The sequence below is a fragment of the Giraffa tippelskirchi genome, chromosome 5 (genome assembly GCF_054371585.1).
Source record: "Giraffa tippelskirchi isolate mGirTip1 chromosome 5, T2T-mGirTip1v1.2.pri, whole genome shotgun sequence".
NCBI lineage: Eukaryota > Metazoa > Chordata > Mammalia > Artiodactyla > Giraffidae > Giraffa > Giraffa tippelskirchi.
This window is the reverse complement of record NC_137279.1, coordinates 75346828-75363097: the sequence shown is the minus strand read 5'-3', so window position 1 is coordinate 75363097 and position 16270 is coordinate 75346828. Positions and strand designations below refer to the sequence as shown.

The following is a 16270-nucleotide window of genomic DNA, read 5'->3' as shown; positions in this document are numbered from 1 at the left end:
CCAACAAGGACAGAGAATTATGGAATCTGAAAGTGGACAGGCCTTGAGGACTAAGGAAGAAAGGCAAATATAAGGATGTGTCTAAGAATTAGGATGGGGGGAAAGGGTAGAGAAAGGAGTAAAGGCCTTGAAGAGACCACATTTCTGGACCTGACACCGAAATACTGGTCTACAACATTGTGAGACATGGAATGGAGAGACAGGGCACACTGTATCTCTTGGTAGAAAATTTATATGAGGTTTCTAGGTTCTTCTCTAGAAGAACTGCTCCCCACAAAGATGATTGAGACCAGAACCTACCTCATATAGTGGAACTCCAAAGCTAGGTCATTCCAGTGCTTCTCATCTGGAGGGACAACCGACTTGAGGGCACAAGGGAAGTGCCCCCCCCAATTGTCACACAGGTACACCACGCCGTACTGGCCTCGGCCCAGTTCCTGCCCCAGTTTAGGTTTACCTGTAAGGGACAGAGACAGAGATAAGGCAGGAAGGATGTGGACTTGCTGGGCAACTGACTCTTAAGATTCTCAGACGTGGACCTGACTAGATGCAGGAAGTCATAACTATGCCAAGGGAAGAAATGTGGATGTTTTGTAAACCAGTAGTAACCTAACTGCTTTAATTTAAATAAACTTTAGTTGTGTTATTTGAACTATATAAACAGCAGGACCAAGCAGACTTCATCAGAAACTCAAAAACAGTAGATGTTTAGACAGCTTTGCAAGCTTTAGACAGTGGGATTCTCTGAGGTTGGACATGAGGATGTTAGGTATCCAGAAGCCTCCTCCAATTTACCAGGGAAAAAGTAAGGACTCACGATGCAGTAAGACATCCTGTAAAGAACGGCTTTCCAGCGAAAGGCGTGCCAGGCGGGGAGCATGATCTTTCCGAACCTTCAGCCATAGATCTTCAGTTTTCTCCAACCGGCCTGAGTGGCCAGCTTCCAACTGGGACAGAAGAAGAAATAAATATGGCTTATCAGGTCCCCAGCTTTGGCTTCCTCACTTATTACATAGGGATAACAATACCTACCTCATGAGGGTAACTGTGAGAATTAAGTAAGATGCATGTAATGCGACGCAGGGGTTGGCAGGTAGTGAGCACTCATTAAGTAATAATTTTTTCCTCCTGGATGTATAATCCCATCTACCCACCCTCCCCTCCACAAATATGTACACATATGCACCTGCATACATCCACACCCCCTCCAAAGGCACAAGCAAATGTCACATAATTGCAAACTACTATGAAAGTTGGGGGCTTCCCTGGTGGCTCAGACGATAAAGAATCTGCCTGTGGTGCAGGAGACCTGGGTTCGATCCCTGGGTTGGGAAGATTCCCTGAAGGAGGGCATGGCAACCTACTCCAGTATTCTTGCCTGGAGAATCCCCATGGAACCTGGCAGGCTGCAGTCCATGGGGTTGCAAAGAGTTGGACATGACCGAGTGACTAAGCACACACATGGAAGTTGGAATGCCATCCTTTTTTGTCACTCATGCCTAAAATACTATATAAACTCATATAAAATTCCTACCCCTTGATTTTCATTCCTCACTCAGTGAAGTGAGGAGAAATTAACTGAGTTTTCTCCATTCTCTCTAGAGACAGAAAAACATCCACACGAAACATTTATTGATGAAACACCCTATAACTTAGTATTATCCTCTAACACAATAGAAAGAAAATATACTGACAATTTTTAAACAACTATATAGACGGCAGTAGATAAAGCACACCACAGTGGATGAGGCTCCTCTCTGCTTGATCCGGTTATCTCCTTTCCTACAGACTCACCTGCCGCAAGGAAGCTGCAAAGGCCTCATGAGAACTGTTGAGCCGAGTCCTGAACTGGCTGCAAATGCTTTTGGCCAGCTTGGAGGCACTGAGGCTCTCGATGGCTTCCTGGGCCACCTTCCTCTTCCATTCTAGTGTGATGGCAGGTGGGCTCACCCAAGTGATGCGCTGGATGATCTGTCAGGACAGGGGTAGTGAGAACACTGAAGTGTGGAGACAGGAACCACTAGGAAGAACCCCTTCCTTGCTGGATTACCCATTCAGCAGGCCAGGATCTTAAGACAAGAGCTGTATGAGGTCCAACACTCCTCTCCAATTTCATCTACCTCAAAATTGGGGCTCAGTCCAATGGAAAGCATCAAAGAACACTAGGCTTGGAATGTATGTTCACGAATCCTCAATACATTACCTTCAGTACTGGGGGTGCCTGATAAATCCCTTTCTAAAGTCAGCAAATAATTCAATATAAGAACCAGACTGAATACCAGAAAATAAATCATACTCATGGTCTTTGGTAACAAAGCCTGGTTCTGAGAAAATACTTAGGTTGGGGAAAAGAAACATGAAAAAGCTAGAGAAGTCGAGTTTTATGGCTCCATAAAATATCCTTTAGATACATCACTTTTAAGAGTTAAAGGGGACACTCCCAGTAGGAAAATCAGGACAAACGGCCACCTATACTGACAGATATCAGTTTGTCTAGGACAGACATCCTAGACATTAGTTCCTGTTGGAGCAACCAAGATTCATTTGAGCCAATTAGGGGCTGAAAAATGTTTCCTTAAAAAACCTCTACCTGTTTGATTTGCTCCCACAGCATCCTTGTAACTGAGGACCCTGAGTGAAATGTGACTTCAACATGATAGGCAGCATTTAAGATCTGAAAAAGAATACACAATAAGAAAGTCAATATGCCCTAAGTAAAGTGGATAATTAAAAATGCAATAAATGATATTTATTTCAAGAACATGGTCCAGTTTCAAGGTTCCCAAATCTACCCTTCAATGTATGTGCAGAGTCAAGGCAGGGTGATCATCTGTTTTGTGATCAATGGGACCCCTCTACTACATCTTCATCATCTTACTCATTTGGCTGAACTGCAACTTGACAGTTCACAAGCACCTCCCAGACAGTGGTCATGAGACAGGAAAACAAAATTCAAACTGGACTGGCAAGATTGAAAGGGAAATTCTTGGCTAACTTGAAGCTGGGCTCGTGGGTGGATTCTGTTTCATGTGCTATCTGTGGCCAGCTCCTAACTACCCTCTGAGTACCTGTTTGAGATAATTACTGGTGATGTGAACTGAGACATCCTGAGACTTCTCCAGGCTCTGCAGACACCGTTCCAGGGTTCCAACGAAGCTCTCACGTAGGTAATCCACGGAGCTGATCAGCTTGTTAGCCACTGCTTGATTAAGCCGGGAAATGATGAGTTCCTGGATCTGTCGGATGCAGCATTTGATCTCTCTGGTGCCCACTGGTTCTCCATTCTCAGGGACAATGACATCTATGGAGGCACAGCAAAAAGCTAGTTGGTTGTGAGGGGAACAGGCAGGTACACTGAATAAAATCGGACCCAAGGAGCTAGCATGCTGATGGCTACAAAACATACATAGCTGATAAACTCAGACTCTCAGCATGAGGGGCCACGCAATCCTCAACCATTTAAGTCATCTAAGAATCCTGAAGGAGCACGTATGTACAGAATAAACCTATTGATTCTGTCAGCTCTTACATCACATTTACAGAAGGGGAGGAACAAGATTTATTGAGTGCAGACTATCTAAAATGCACAGTGGGTATTTTACATATCTAATCTAATTTAACCCTAACAACAACATCAGAAGGGTATTACTGGTTATATTTGATATGTTAGGAAAAAGCCTCAAAAAGAGAATAAACTCGGCACTGAGAGGGGATGGTAGAGCTGGGGAATAATATACCTAGCATTTGAACCCCAAACTCATGACTTCCAAAGCCTCTAATCTTTGTAATACTTCACACTTCCTAGCATATTAATGAGAAAAATCCAAGAGTCAAGAATTCAATTATAATCAGTTACTAGAGAAATAAAAAGTAAAACTGGAACGTTGTCACTGCCTCAAGGATACACAATGTGTATCCTTGCATTGGAATGCAGAGTCTGAACCTCTGGACTGCCAGGGAAGTCCTCATGCTGAGGTTTTAAAGCTGGTTCCCAGGAAGATGGTAGCATCAATAACAGGGAACAGATGTAACAGCAGTAAAGTGTGGAAATTATGAGTATGAGCTCAGGAATCAGACTGTCTAGATTCAAATTCTGCCTCTACTACTTATTATCTGTGTGACCTTGAGAATATTACTGAAGCTATCTGAGCCTTAATTCCCTTGTCTAGAAAATGGCAAAAAGCAGAACCCACCTATGGAGGCTGTTCTACTACGTTAAGAACTATGGATGAAGTTCATGACATTATACAGGAGGCAGTGATCAAGACCATCCTCAAGAAAAAGAAATGCAAAAAGGCAAAATGGTTGTCTGAAGAGGCCTTACAAATAGCTGAGCAAAGAAGAGAAGCAAAAGGCAAACGAGAAAAGGACAGATATACCCATCTGCATGCAGAGTTCCAAAAACAGCAAGGAGAGATTAAGAAAGCCTTCCTCGGAGATCCGTGAAAAGAAATAAGAGGAAAACATTAGAATGGGAAAGACTAGAGATCTCTTCAAGAACATAAGAGATACCAAGGGAACCTTTCATACAAAGATGGGCACAATAAAGGACAGAAATGGCATGGACCTAATAGAAGCAGAAGATATTAAGAAGAGGTGGCAAGAATACACAGAAGAACTATTCAAAAAAGATCTTCATGAGCCAGGTAACCATAATGGTGTGATCACTCACCTAGAGCCAGACATCCTGGAATGCAAACTCAAGTGGGCCTTACGAACAAAGCTAGTGGAGGTGATGGAATTCCAGCTGAGCTATTTCAAGTCCTAAAAGATGGTGCTGTTAAAGTACTGCATTCAGTATGCCATCAAATTTGGAAAACTCAGCAGTGGCCACAGGAATGGAAAAGGTCAGTTTTCATTCCAATCCCAAAGAAAGGCAATGCCAAAGAATATTCAAACTACCGCACAATTGTACTCATCTCACATGCTTGCAAAGCAATACTCAAAATTCTCCAAGCCAGGCTTCAACAGTATGTGAACCGTGAACTTCCAGATGTTCAAGCTGGATTTAGAAAAGGCAGAGGAACCAGAGATCAAACTGCCAACATCTTTTGGATCATAGAAAAAGCAAGAGAGTTCCAGAAAGACATCTACTTTTGCTTTATTGATCAGGCCAAAGCCTTTGACTGTGTGGATCACAACAAATTGTGGAAAATTCTTCAAGAGATGGGAATATCAGACCACCTTACCTGCCTCCTAAGAAATCTGTATGCAGGTCAAGAAGCAATAGTTAGAACCGGACATGGAACAACGGACTGGTTTCAAGTTGGGAAAGGAATACATCAAGGCTGTATATTGTCACTCTATTTATTTAACTTTAATGCAGAGTACATCATGCAAAATGCCGGGCTGGATGAAGCACAAGCTGGAATCAAGACTGCCGGGAGAAATATCAATAATCTCAGATATGCAGATGACATCACCCTTATGACAGAAAGCAAAGAGGAACTAAAGAGCCCCTTGATGAAAGTGAAAGAGGAGAGTGAAAAAGTTGGCTTAAAACTCAACATTCAAAAAACTAAGATCATGACAGCCAGTCCCATCACTTCATGGCAAATAGATGGGGAAACAATGGAAACAGTGACAGACTTTATTTTCTTGGGCTCCAAAATCACTGCAGATGGTGACTGGAGACATGAAATTAAAAGACGCTTGCTCCTTGGAAGAAAAGCTATGACCAATCTAGACAGTATATTAAAAAGCAGAGACATTACTTTGCTGACAAAGGTCCGTCTAGTCAAAGCTATGGTTTTTTCAGTACTCCTGTATGGATGCGAGAGTTGAACTATAAAGAAAGCTTAGCATCAAAGAATTGATGCTTTTGAACTGTGGTGTTGGAGAAGATTCTTGAGAGTCCCTTGGACTGCAAGGAGATCCAACCAGTCAATCCTAAAGGAAATCAGTCCTGAATATTCTTTGGAAGGACTGATGCTGAAGCTGAAGCTCCAATACTTTGGCCACTTGCTGTGAAGAGCTGACTCACTGGAAAAGACCCTGATGCTGGAAAAGACTGAAGGCAGGAGAAGGGGATGACAGAGGATGAGATGGTTGGATGGCATCACTGACTCAGTGGACATGAGTTTGAGTAAACTCCAGGAGTTGGTGATGGACAAGGAAGCCTGGCGTGCTGCAGTCCATGGGGTCAAAAACAGTTGGACGTGACTGAGCGACTGAACTGAACTGAGAGCTAATGTTCACGCAGGAGTCACTATACAAAGTCAGTAGCACCCAGACCTCAGATACCAAAAGACTTGACTAAGCATTTGGCCCAGTTTTGTTAACAGTCATTCATGAAGGATAGTAATGCCAGAAAAGCTAAAACCGCTAGTTTGGGAAATCCTTCTGAGTTAGGTCACAGGAGCACCCTGAAAAGAAAATGAGACCATGACACACAAAAAAGAACCCACAAAGCAGCATGGGCCATGACAAAGGAGCCAGGATTAAAGCATGACTCTGAATTCTTCAAGCAGCTCTTCTCCAGTTTTAAAAAGGCAAGGGGATACAAATACGAACTGGAGACTAAAGAGCAGTATTGGGATGAATTTATCAAATGCTGGACTAACAGTCCTAGGAAAGAATGATGGCAGACTCTTCCAAGAAGGCCTCTCAGAACAAGAGAGGCCAACTTCACTCAATGATTTAAGGTAGGCTGCTGCTAATGAGCCCCATCGGGGGTAGGTTCCTTTGGGCTTCAGAATTAATGTACTCAACACCCAGCTGGAAAGGGATTCGAGGATGCCCCAATTCCTGCACCCTACCAAGCTCTCTAGGACCTACCTTTAAACTCCATGTTGGCAGCATCATCCAGAAGTTCGTCTTTCATGGTGTTAAGAGTCTCAACGATCATGTCCTTCATTTCCTCTTGCTTCCGGTTGGCAATATTCATCAATGATTCGTACAGCTCATTTTCCTTTTTTCGAGTGTATTCCAGACGTTTGGGCGTAATCTGCAGGTCCCGCTGCATGTCAAAAGCCTGGTTAATGAAGATGTCGAGGCAGCGGCAGTGCACCAGGTTCAGGGCCTTGGCTGCGTCCACCAGGCGAGTCTGCAGCACCTGGTGAGAAAACGTGTTCAAGAGTCTCAGCTTCTCACTTTGCTCCACCAACATGCTCTGAGCTTTGGCGTCCTGGCCGGGGGCCCCACAGTTACAGTGGCTGCTGCTCAGATAGCCCAGGTCAGTCAGCTGGCGATGAAGTGGTGATCTTTCACTCTCCATTCTTTCAGTGGAGGAGTCAATTATCTCTGAGCCCAGCTTCGGCACTTTGAAAAAGAATATGGGAAAGGAGAAATACTTTCGGATTTCCTGAAGCTCTTGCTTATCCCTCTCAGAGAGTTCATCTTTGTGGAGTGCATAGGTTATCACAGGCAAGAAATCATTCACCAAGTCACCCAGAACATCCACTGTGGGCCGGAGGCCTTGGCACGGTGCTACCACAATGTCCACTTCCTGGAAGGGGAAGGGGGTCATATCAGCACTGCAGGGTCAGAACCACTCCTTGCCTCCCCAGAGTCCCACACTGAGACCACAATGCAGATCTATGATGGGGCAACTGGGCTTCAGTATATGCCCCAATCACTTGTCCACCTCCTTCCTCAGTTACCGACACTCCCTGGTGCCACCTAAGCAGGCAGGCACCCATTAAGAGAGAGTGAAAAAACAAGTAAGTAGAAAGGATGGCAGTCCTTTTAGCCATTTTAGATAAAAAAAGAACCTGGAGTCCCTTTTGTTGCTTTGGAAACTCCCGCTGATTCCCTCAGATGAAGAAAGAACTCTTAGACTGGGAGTGAATCTGCCTGGAACATTCCTCCCCCTCTTTCTAACCTGACTCATCCTCAACTTTCTAACTCCCATGCATCGTTTAAATCTCAGTGTATACACTCTGTCATACCCTTCTGGAGTCCTTCCTAATAGGAAGTCCCTATTAAGGGAGCACTCTCTATTCTCCTTCTCTTAATGGTCAATACACTTATATACTTATAATTTATGTATTTAAAAACAATTTTTTTTTTCCCAATTAGCCTATAAACTCTTTCAAGAAAGGGAACATGTCTATCTTTTTCACTCCTGTAACTCCAGTGCCTGGTATAGACTAAGTCCTTAACACTGCTGAGTCAATCAATCAAGCAGCAAACTAAAGGTTAGATCTGTCAAACATTACCATCCTATCTTAAGAGTTGGCAAGCATCCCAAGGTCTCAGCCATCTAGGTCTCAGTAATACCTTTATGCTTATGATCACTTGGTCTGGCAGAGACTAAGGTCTGCCTATCCAATATTTAACCACTGCATCATTGGGAAGGCAATGTCTTTTATAGACGGGGTGGCCATAATAGGTAGGACAACAAAAAGCTCTTCAAAGGGTTGATTCTGCTAGCAAGTACACCCTTTGGGCCTGCCCTTCTTGCCGGGAGCACAGACGTGACAGACAGAGCAGCAGGGGTCATCCTACAGCCCCCGGGCAATCCTGAGAGTAGAAGCCAGCCCTGAGGATAAGGAAGCAAAAAGAAATTGGGAGCTTGGACCTCTAATGATTACAGAGCTACCACACCAGCTCTCAACTGCCTAGTTTTGGACTTATGTGAGGGAAAAAAACATTAACCTCTGTCTTGCTTAAGAAAACCCCTATTTTTCTGACTGTTACCTATGTTTGAACCCAATCATCGCTGATATACGCAACTCCTAAACGGGTCATTTCCCTAGCTAGTAGTGTCTGCTTATTGTTCTACTTCTTCACTAAGGATCTCGACTCACTTAAGAGCATACATTTCCATCCATATGGGAATATGGAGGGAAATAAATTTTGCTCCTCTAAATCTCTGAAATTGCCTACTTTCCCTGGCCCTCCAGACCTAAGCATTGATCTGGAGACTCATGCCTATATTACCATTGCAGGCATACCAACTCTGAAGTCTGCAGACTCAAAATCAATCCTTTGCAGAATTCTAAAATGTTTTAAAGAATATTCCTTTTTGATCTCCTTCTCCAGACAATGGAGAAAGGGCTGCAGAATGCCAGCTTATTGTTTCTTGTACTGTGTATAAGTGTGTGTGTGTGCCTGTACTAAAGAACAGTGAGAGACAGTGAGCTCTTATTTCCACCAAAGCACAAAAGTCTCACCTTCTTCCTCAACAAAGAATTCATAAATTTTATTCTCAGGTAGGCCACAGAACTTTCATTTGGTGGGCCACTTTGAACTCCCTAAAACTAAAAGTGCTTTCAGCATCTCATCATTTGTAATTTGAGCAAACACTGTATAAATCTACTTGCTTTCTAGCCAAGCCTAGGCCAAGAAGAAATCTGCTATTCACCTGTACCTCAAACTACACGGAATGTTTTCTGATTGGAAGACTAATCTGACACTCACTCTGCTATTCAAAACAAGCCCCCATTCACTACCCTGAGTCACAATGCTGGAGTATGAATCATTTCATGAGGCATTCAAAAAAGTAGGTAAGTAAGAACATTTAAGGTTTAAAGTAGAGCATGCACATGCCTAAATGCCAACGTTCTAATTACATACAGTAACTGTAGACTAGAAGAGAATTTCAAGAAATGAAAGGTTATAACAAGATAATTATAGGTAACAGTGGCTTTTAAAATATTTTTAAAATGGCTTCTGTCTTAAACAGATCTTTTTAAAGATATAAATCAATCAAACTTATTATAGAAATATTAAGAGAAAAAAAGTCTAAATATTCAAACCAAAGTAAGTTTTGTTTAGAAAGTTTTCAGGAAGAATTTTGCTGCTTGTTTATTTGATGGATTTTCTTAAAATTTTAAAGTAAATTTCCAGGTTTTTCTCAGAGGACCATTTTATGTGTGCAACAGAACCATCAGCCAAGGCTGCCAAGCCCACTTGTAGAACCAGTATCCTTTGTGAAGGGGAGCTGGCTTTATCTGCTCACAAATGCAAATTCATTGTTTAAAAAAAGGATTCAGTGGATAGAGAAGATGTGGTGTATATATGTATACGTACACACACACACACACTTATGTGATTCAGATGGTAAAAAAATCTGTCTGCAATGCAGGAGGACCTGAGTTCGATCCATGGGACTGGAAGATCCCCTGGAGAAGGGAATGGCCACCCACTCCAGCATTCTTGCCTGGAGAACTCCATGGACAGAGGAACCTGCTGGACTATAGTTTATGGGGTCACAAAGAGTTGGATGACTGAGCAACTAACACTTTCACTACATAATACACACACACACACATACTCATACACATACAGTGGAATACTACTCAGCCGTAAAAAGAATGAAATTTGGCCATTTGCAGCAACATGGATGGACCTGGAGGGCATTGGGCTAAGTGAAATAGACACAGAAAGACAAATACTGTATGATATCACTTACATATGATATCTAAGAAATAAAACAAGCTAGTGATTATAACAAAAAAGAAATAGACACACAGATACAGAGAAAAAACTAGCGGTTAACAGTGTGGACAAGGAAGGAGAGATGGGAAAGACTGGGGTAGGGGATTATGAAGTACAAACTTCTGTGTATAAAATAAATAAGCTTCAGGGAATATAGCCCATATTTTATAACTATAAATGGAATACAACCGTTAAAAATTGTGAACCACTATGTTTTATACCTGTAACTTATATAATACTATATCAAGTTTTAAAAATTCCCCTAAAATGAACTCTAATGGTAGGTACTACCTGGTGCATTGGCACCTAGAAAGAAGGTATCTACTCCAAAATATATCTAGTACAAACAAAAATGGATAGAAAACAAGTACCATGCTCTCCTCCATTCCCTAGTTAACTAATTTGTGTAGTCGGTCTCGTTGTTCTGACCATCTTGACTGCTGGAAGATAGGCAAAAAGAGCTGCTGAGGACCTGGCAGCAGTACAAACTAGACTGGAATGTGATACATGATTCTGCAATCCTCTTGGCAAAGGATGACTCACACCTGACGGTTATAAACAAAAAGGGAAGCCGCACTGTCTCCTGGAGACAGGGAGTGAAAAAAAATTCAGAGAGGATGAGCCCTGTTCTTGGCCCATATATTATGGCCACCTGAGAGGGAAGACTGACCTCAGACTATTTCATGGAAGGCTGTACTCCTTCCTGGCACTTAGAACAGTGTTTGGCACTTACTGAGCATTCAATAAATAAATGTGCAATTACTGGATGAATAAATGATGCCTTTACTATTTGCTCAAAACCATTTTCAATCATCATATGTAAAACTGTCTATTTTTTAACCCATATCTCACACATTTATCTGGAACTGCTGTTTGCATCTACTCCAAGAATGAAGCAGTGAGTAAGCATTTTGCTCCGAAATCAGTCAAGGAAGAAGAATCCAGGGAATCAGAAGAGTAGCCGTAATTCCCATTTTGAGTCACAGAAAATTCCTAAAGAGATATCTCTTTTATAATATATCTGCACAAATCTGTGGAATCTACAGAAGCTGATATATTACCATCAATTCTCTTGGCAAGATTAAGAGAATGTACTTAATTCTCTTAAGAGAATTAAGAGAAAAGCAGACTGCTACTCTGCAAACACCAGAATTTTGTCCTCTTTGGTTATTTTTTCTTTTAATATAAAATGACACTACCTTAAGTGCCAAGAAGAAATGGTTCAGTCACTGAAGCCTGACCACTTCCCAAGAATACCGGCTTTGATTGGTGAGGACTCTTACTCTATGGCTCACAGCACATTACACCCTCAGCAATAGCTAAGGATGGTTGTCTTAACCAACAATTCAAACAGAAGACGATCACACACTCAGGTCATAAATGTCTTTGTTTTGTCTACAGTTCTGAAACCTCATTCCATGACACAGAAAAGAAGTACGTAACTATATGGTCCTACCCCTTGCTCAACAACTGACACATCCTGGACTCCAATCCCTGTCTCCATATTCTACCAACCATCACCATCAATTCTCCCATGCCCACTCTCACAGAACAATAGGAAGTTTTTCCCATTTTACACAGGGTTGATTCTTCCTCATTTTTGTACAGCTCTCTGAAATCGCTATCACTCTTAAATGTCAATTATATAGTAAGGCAGATACATCCCTCCATGGTGTTGCAAAGTCACACACCACTGGGCACACATTCCATGCATGCTCCCTCTTCCTGTTACACTGTAGATACTCTTGACTCTTGATTTGAACACTCTCCAGTGGGGAGCTGTGACTGAGCTGCTTTCTAGAATATAACAGGCCACAAGCATCTGTGCCAGCCCAGGGCTTCACCCTAGCAGTCAGCATAAAATGGATACTAGCTCATCTCCCTAGCTAGTAAAAGTAGGGAGTGGTAACTCACAGACCAGAATAAGACTAGAGAAACACCATAATCCCAACCAAAGCCCTCAACTAGCCACAGAAAGCATGAGACCATCATGCTAAAAGTGGAAGTGTGTTTACGATTCCAAATGCATCAAAGCAAAGGCTTTAGATTTGCATCTCCACTCACAAGCATGAAGCCCTTAAGGATCAAAACTATCTGATTTCATATTGTGATGAATCAGATAACAGACAAGTTGACAAGAAGGTACTGAATAGCCTCCGTGCATTCTACTGTGTGGATATTCAAACATCCAGGTACCCACAGATACAAAATTAGGAATGTGAATTCTCTCACCATTTACGAGACTCATCAAGAAAGACAACAGAAGAATGGAGAAGAAAGAAAGAAACGTTCTGAAGAAAGTTAAAAGTTACCTTTTAACTTTATAACTTCTGTATTTTGTTTTACCTTTATAACATCTCTCCCTTCTTTCATTTTATTACAAAAGTACTTCATAATAATTAGGAAGAACTTTGCTTCTAAATGGAGCAGAAAAATAAGTCTAAGTAAGCAGGATCCAGAAAGACTTAAGTTTCACAATGGAAGGAGTTCCACTATGGATGGCTGTCAGGGAACGGAAGGGTGGCTGAGAGAGGAGGAAATCCTCTTTTCAAGGACACTGATTAATTCTTTCAAAGTGAGGCTTACTAAGTGCCAGACACTACTAGATGTTTTACACCTGGTCTCTCATTTAAACCTCACACCAGCCCTAAAACATACAGATTACTACTTCTGTTTTATAAATGGGGGATGCCCTAGCACCACAGTCACACAGTCAGTTAAGTAACCAAGCCAGGATGTAAATCCAGGCTCACCTGACTACAAAAGTGACATCGCTCAGTCGTGTCCGACTCTTTGTGACCCCTTGGACTATAGCCTACCACGCTCCTCTGTCCATGGGATTTTCCAGGCAAGAGTACTGGAGTGGGTTGCCATTTCCTTCTCCAGAGGATCTTCCCGACCCAGGGATTGAACCCAGGTCTTCCGCATTGTAGGCAGACGCTTTACCATCTGAGCTACCAGGGAAGTCCCTGACTACAAAGACCGTGTATAAACAGTGACTGAAGGTCCACTGTGTTAGGAATTGTCTGGCCTGGTGTTAGGGAAGTTCTGAAAGAAGAATAAAGGATGGACAAGATGATTTCAGAGACCCTAACAGTTCTAGCTTTCTGTGTTAAAAGTATATGTTGGCTACAAGTAAAAACCCCTGCTCTGCTCAAAAAAGGAAGATTAAGACCATAATCTCTGCCAGATTTTCTCCCGAAGAGCTAACCTTGGAAGGCCAAAAGTGAACAAGTGGTGGTGAATTGAGAAAATAGCCCTTTAAGCTAGTCTTTTTAAGAGGGATCAAGGTTACTAGAGCGAGCATAGTGATTTTAAAAAGAATCGTGCCTCTAAAGCATACATATCCTTAAGGTAAATTAACCTATAGTAAGTATTACCAGGTTTCTTAGCAAAGAGCAACGTATTGGTTATATTTCACTATGTATGTTAGTGTGTGTTAAGGGAAAGGCAGAGAGATGTTGCATTCAAAGAACATAGAATTACTGCCTAGAAGGAACTTATATTCAGCATTTGCCTGAACTTCCCATATCCTTTTTTAACACATCACTTTTAGTTCCCCTTTCTTTTTGCCCCATAAAATAATGGTTTCTTTATTCTAATGTATATTTTTAGAATAGCATTCTTTATTTCTCTTATACATATTACTCCAACTTTGTTCTTTTTCCCTTGGAAATGGCCATCTTTGACCTAATTCCATATACTCTCTTTTCCAAAAGTATCTGCTTACCGTCAGATAAAAGACCATCACCCAAACTTCTTTCATACGTTCTACCAGTCAACTGTTACCTTTCACTCTAGATACGTTCCAGAGAAGACATGGTATCTAACTTAAAAGTAAGCAACACTTAACAAATTTAGTTTCATAAGGCATCAAAACAAATGCCAAAATTAAACAAAAATTGAAAGAAGATAGTTTTCTAGCAGCAATGTTTAGTAAATTTGGGGGTTTAAATTTTGCATAAACTTGTCATTTTTACTTTGATTTGGGGTTGTGAAAGTATTAACTGCCGAGAAATTAAAAAAAAAAACAGTGTCTGTATGGATCAATGGGACAGAACAGAGAGCCTAGAAACAGACCCACACACCTATGGTCAATTAATCTCCAACAAAGGAAGCAAGATATACAATGGAGTAAGACTGCCTCTTCAGCAAGTAGTGTCCAGAAAGCTCATGAGTCAGTATCCTAAGGCAATAGAAATAAAAGCAAAAATAAGCAAATGAGACCTAATCAAACCTATAAGCTTTTTCGCAGCAAAGAAAACCATAATCAAAATGAAAAGACAATCTACAGATTGAGAGAAAATATTTGCAAATGATGTGACTGACAAGGGCTTAATTTCCAAAATAAACATATAGCTCACATAACTCAGTAACAAAAAAAACAAACGACCCAATCAAAAAATGAGCAGAAGACCTAAATACAGATTTCTCCAAAGAAGACATACAGATGGCCAATAGACACATGAAAAGATGCTCAACGTCACTCATTATTAGAGAAGTGCAAATCAAAACTACAGGGAGATGACAGAGGAATGGATAAAGAAGATATGGTATACATATACAGTGGAGTATCACTCAGCCATAAGAAAGAACAAAATAATGCCATTTGCAGCAACATGGATGGACCTAGAGACTGTCAAACTTGAGTGAAGTAAGTCAGGCAGGGAAAGACAAATACCATATATATTGCTTATGTGTGGAATCTAAACAAAAATGGTACAAATAAACTTATTTACAAAACAGAATGGAGTCACAGATGTAGAAAACAAATTTAGGATTACCAGAAAGGAAAAGAGGGGGAGGGATAAATTGAGAGATTGTGATTGACACACACACTACTATATGTAAGAGAGATAGCTAATAAGGACCTAATGAGAGAGTCATTTCCTAGGCAGGTTGATAAGAAGTCTAGGGGTCCCCAAGGAGAGAGGGGTCTGGAATTCTCAAGGAAGAAGAAAGGACAAACTTTTTTTTCTTTTCTCTCTACACTCCTTAGGATTATATAACAATAATGTACCCCGCCTGAGGACAGTCTCTGGATTAAACTTTCTGGATAATTCTGTTATCTTAAAATGTAAATTATGGGAGTAGGTCTGTCTTTACAAGGATTATAACAATAATGTATCCTGCCTGAAGGACAGTCTCTGAATTAAACCTTCTGGCTAATCCTGTTATCTTAAGAGTATATAACTCCACTGCTAACACTAGCAAGGGGGTACTCTTTCTGCCCCCTTCTGATGCCTATGTCAGAAGCTTTCTCTATCCCTTTTATACTTTAATAAACTCTATTACACAAAAGCTCTGAGCGATCAAGCCTTGTCTCTGACCCCAGATTGAATTCTTCTCCTCCGGAGGCCAAGAATCCCGGCGTCTTTTTGTGATTCAGCAGACAACCTTTCACTACTATTACAGAATAGGGAACTCTACTCAAAACTCTGTAAGGATCTATATGGGAAAAGAACCTAAAAAAGAGTGGTTATATGTATAACCGTCTCATTCTGCTATACTCTGAAACTAATATCACATTATACATCATCTATATGCCAATAAAAAATTTTTAAAAATAGATCACAACAGCAGAATAAAACTACAGAGAGGTACCATTGCACACCAGTCAGAAGGGCCATCATTAAAAACTCCACAAATAACAAATCGTGAAGAGGGTGTGAAGAAGCCTCCTACACTGTTGGTAGGAATTTAAATTAGTATAGCCACTACGGAGAACAGTATGGAAGTTCCTTAAAAAACCAAAAATAGAGTTGCCCTGTGATTCAGCAGTCCCACTCCTGGGCATATATCCAGAGAAAACTATAATTTGAAAAGACACAGGCACCCTAATGTTCATAGTAGCACTATTTACAACAGCCAAGACTTGGGAGCAACC

The 16270-nt window shown here is 41.3% G+C and overlaps 1 protein-coding gene across 4 annotated transcripts in view; it reads right to left on the bottom strand.

Moving 5' to 3' along the window:
- Nucleotides 1–16270, bottom strand: part of DSTYK (dual serine/threonine and tyrosine protein kinase) — a 57514-nt gene that overhangs the window by 10531 nt on the left and 30713 nt on the right. For 3 of the 4 annotated variants that reach the window (XM_081490912.1, XM_081490914.1, XM_081490915.1), the window contains 6 exons: nucleotides 6778–7447; nucleotides 3069–3301; nucleotides 2591–2674; nucleotides 1795–1971; nucleotides 818–947; nucleotides 301–457 (listed from right to left, as the gene is read on the bottom strand). In XM_081490912.1, coding sequence (XP_081347038.1) covers nucleotides 301–457; nucleotides 818–947; nucleotides 1795–1971; nucleotides 2591–2674; nucleotides 3069–3301; nucleotides 6778–7447 — 1451 coding nt within the window. The remainder of the gene's footprint in view (nucleotides 1–300; nucleotides 458–817; nucleotides 948–1794; nucleotides 1972–2590; nucleotides 2675–3068; nucleotides 3302–6777; nucleotides 7448–16270) is intronic. The other variant, XM_081490916.1, reaches the window with a different exon arrangement.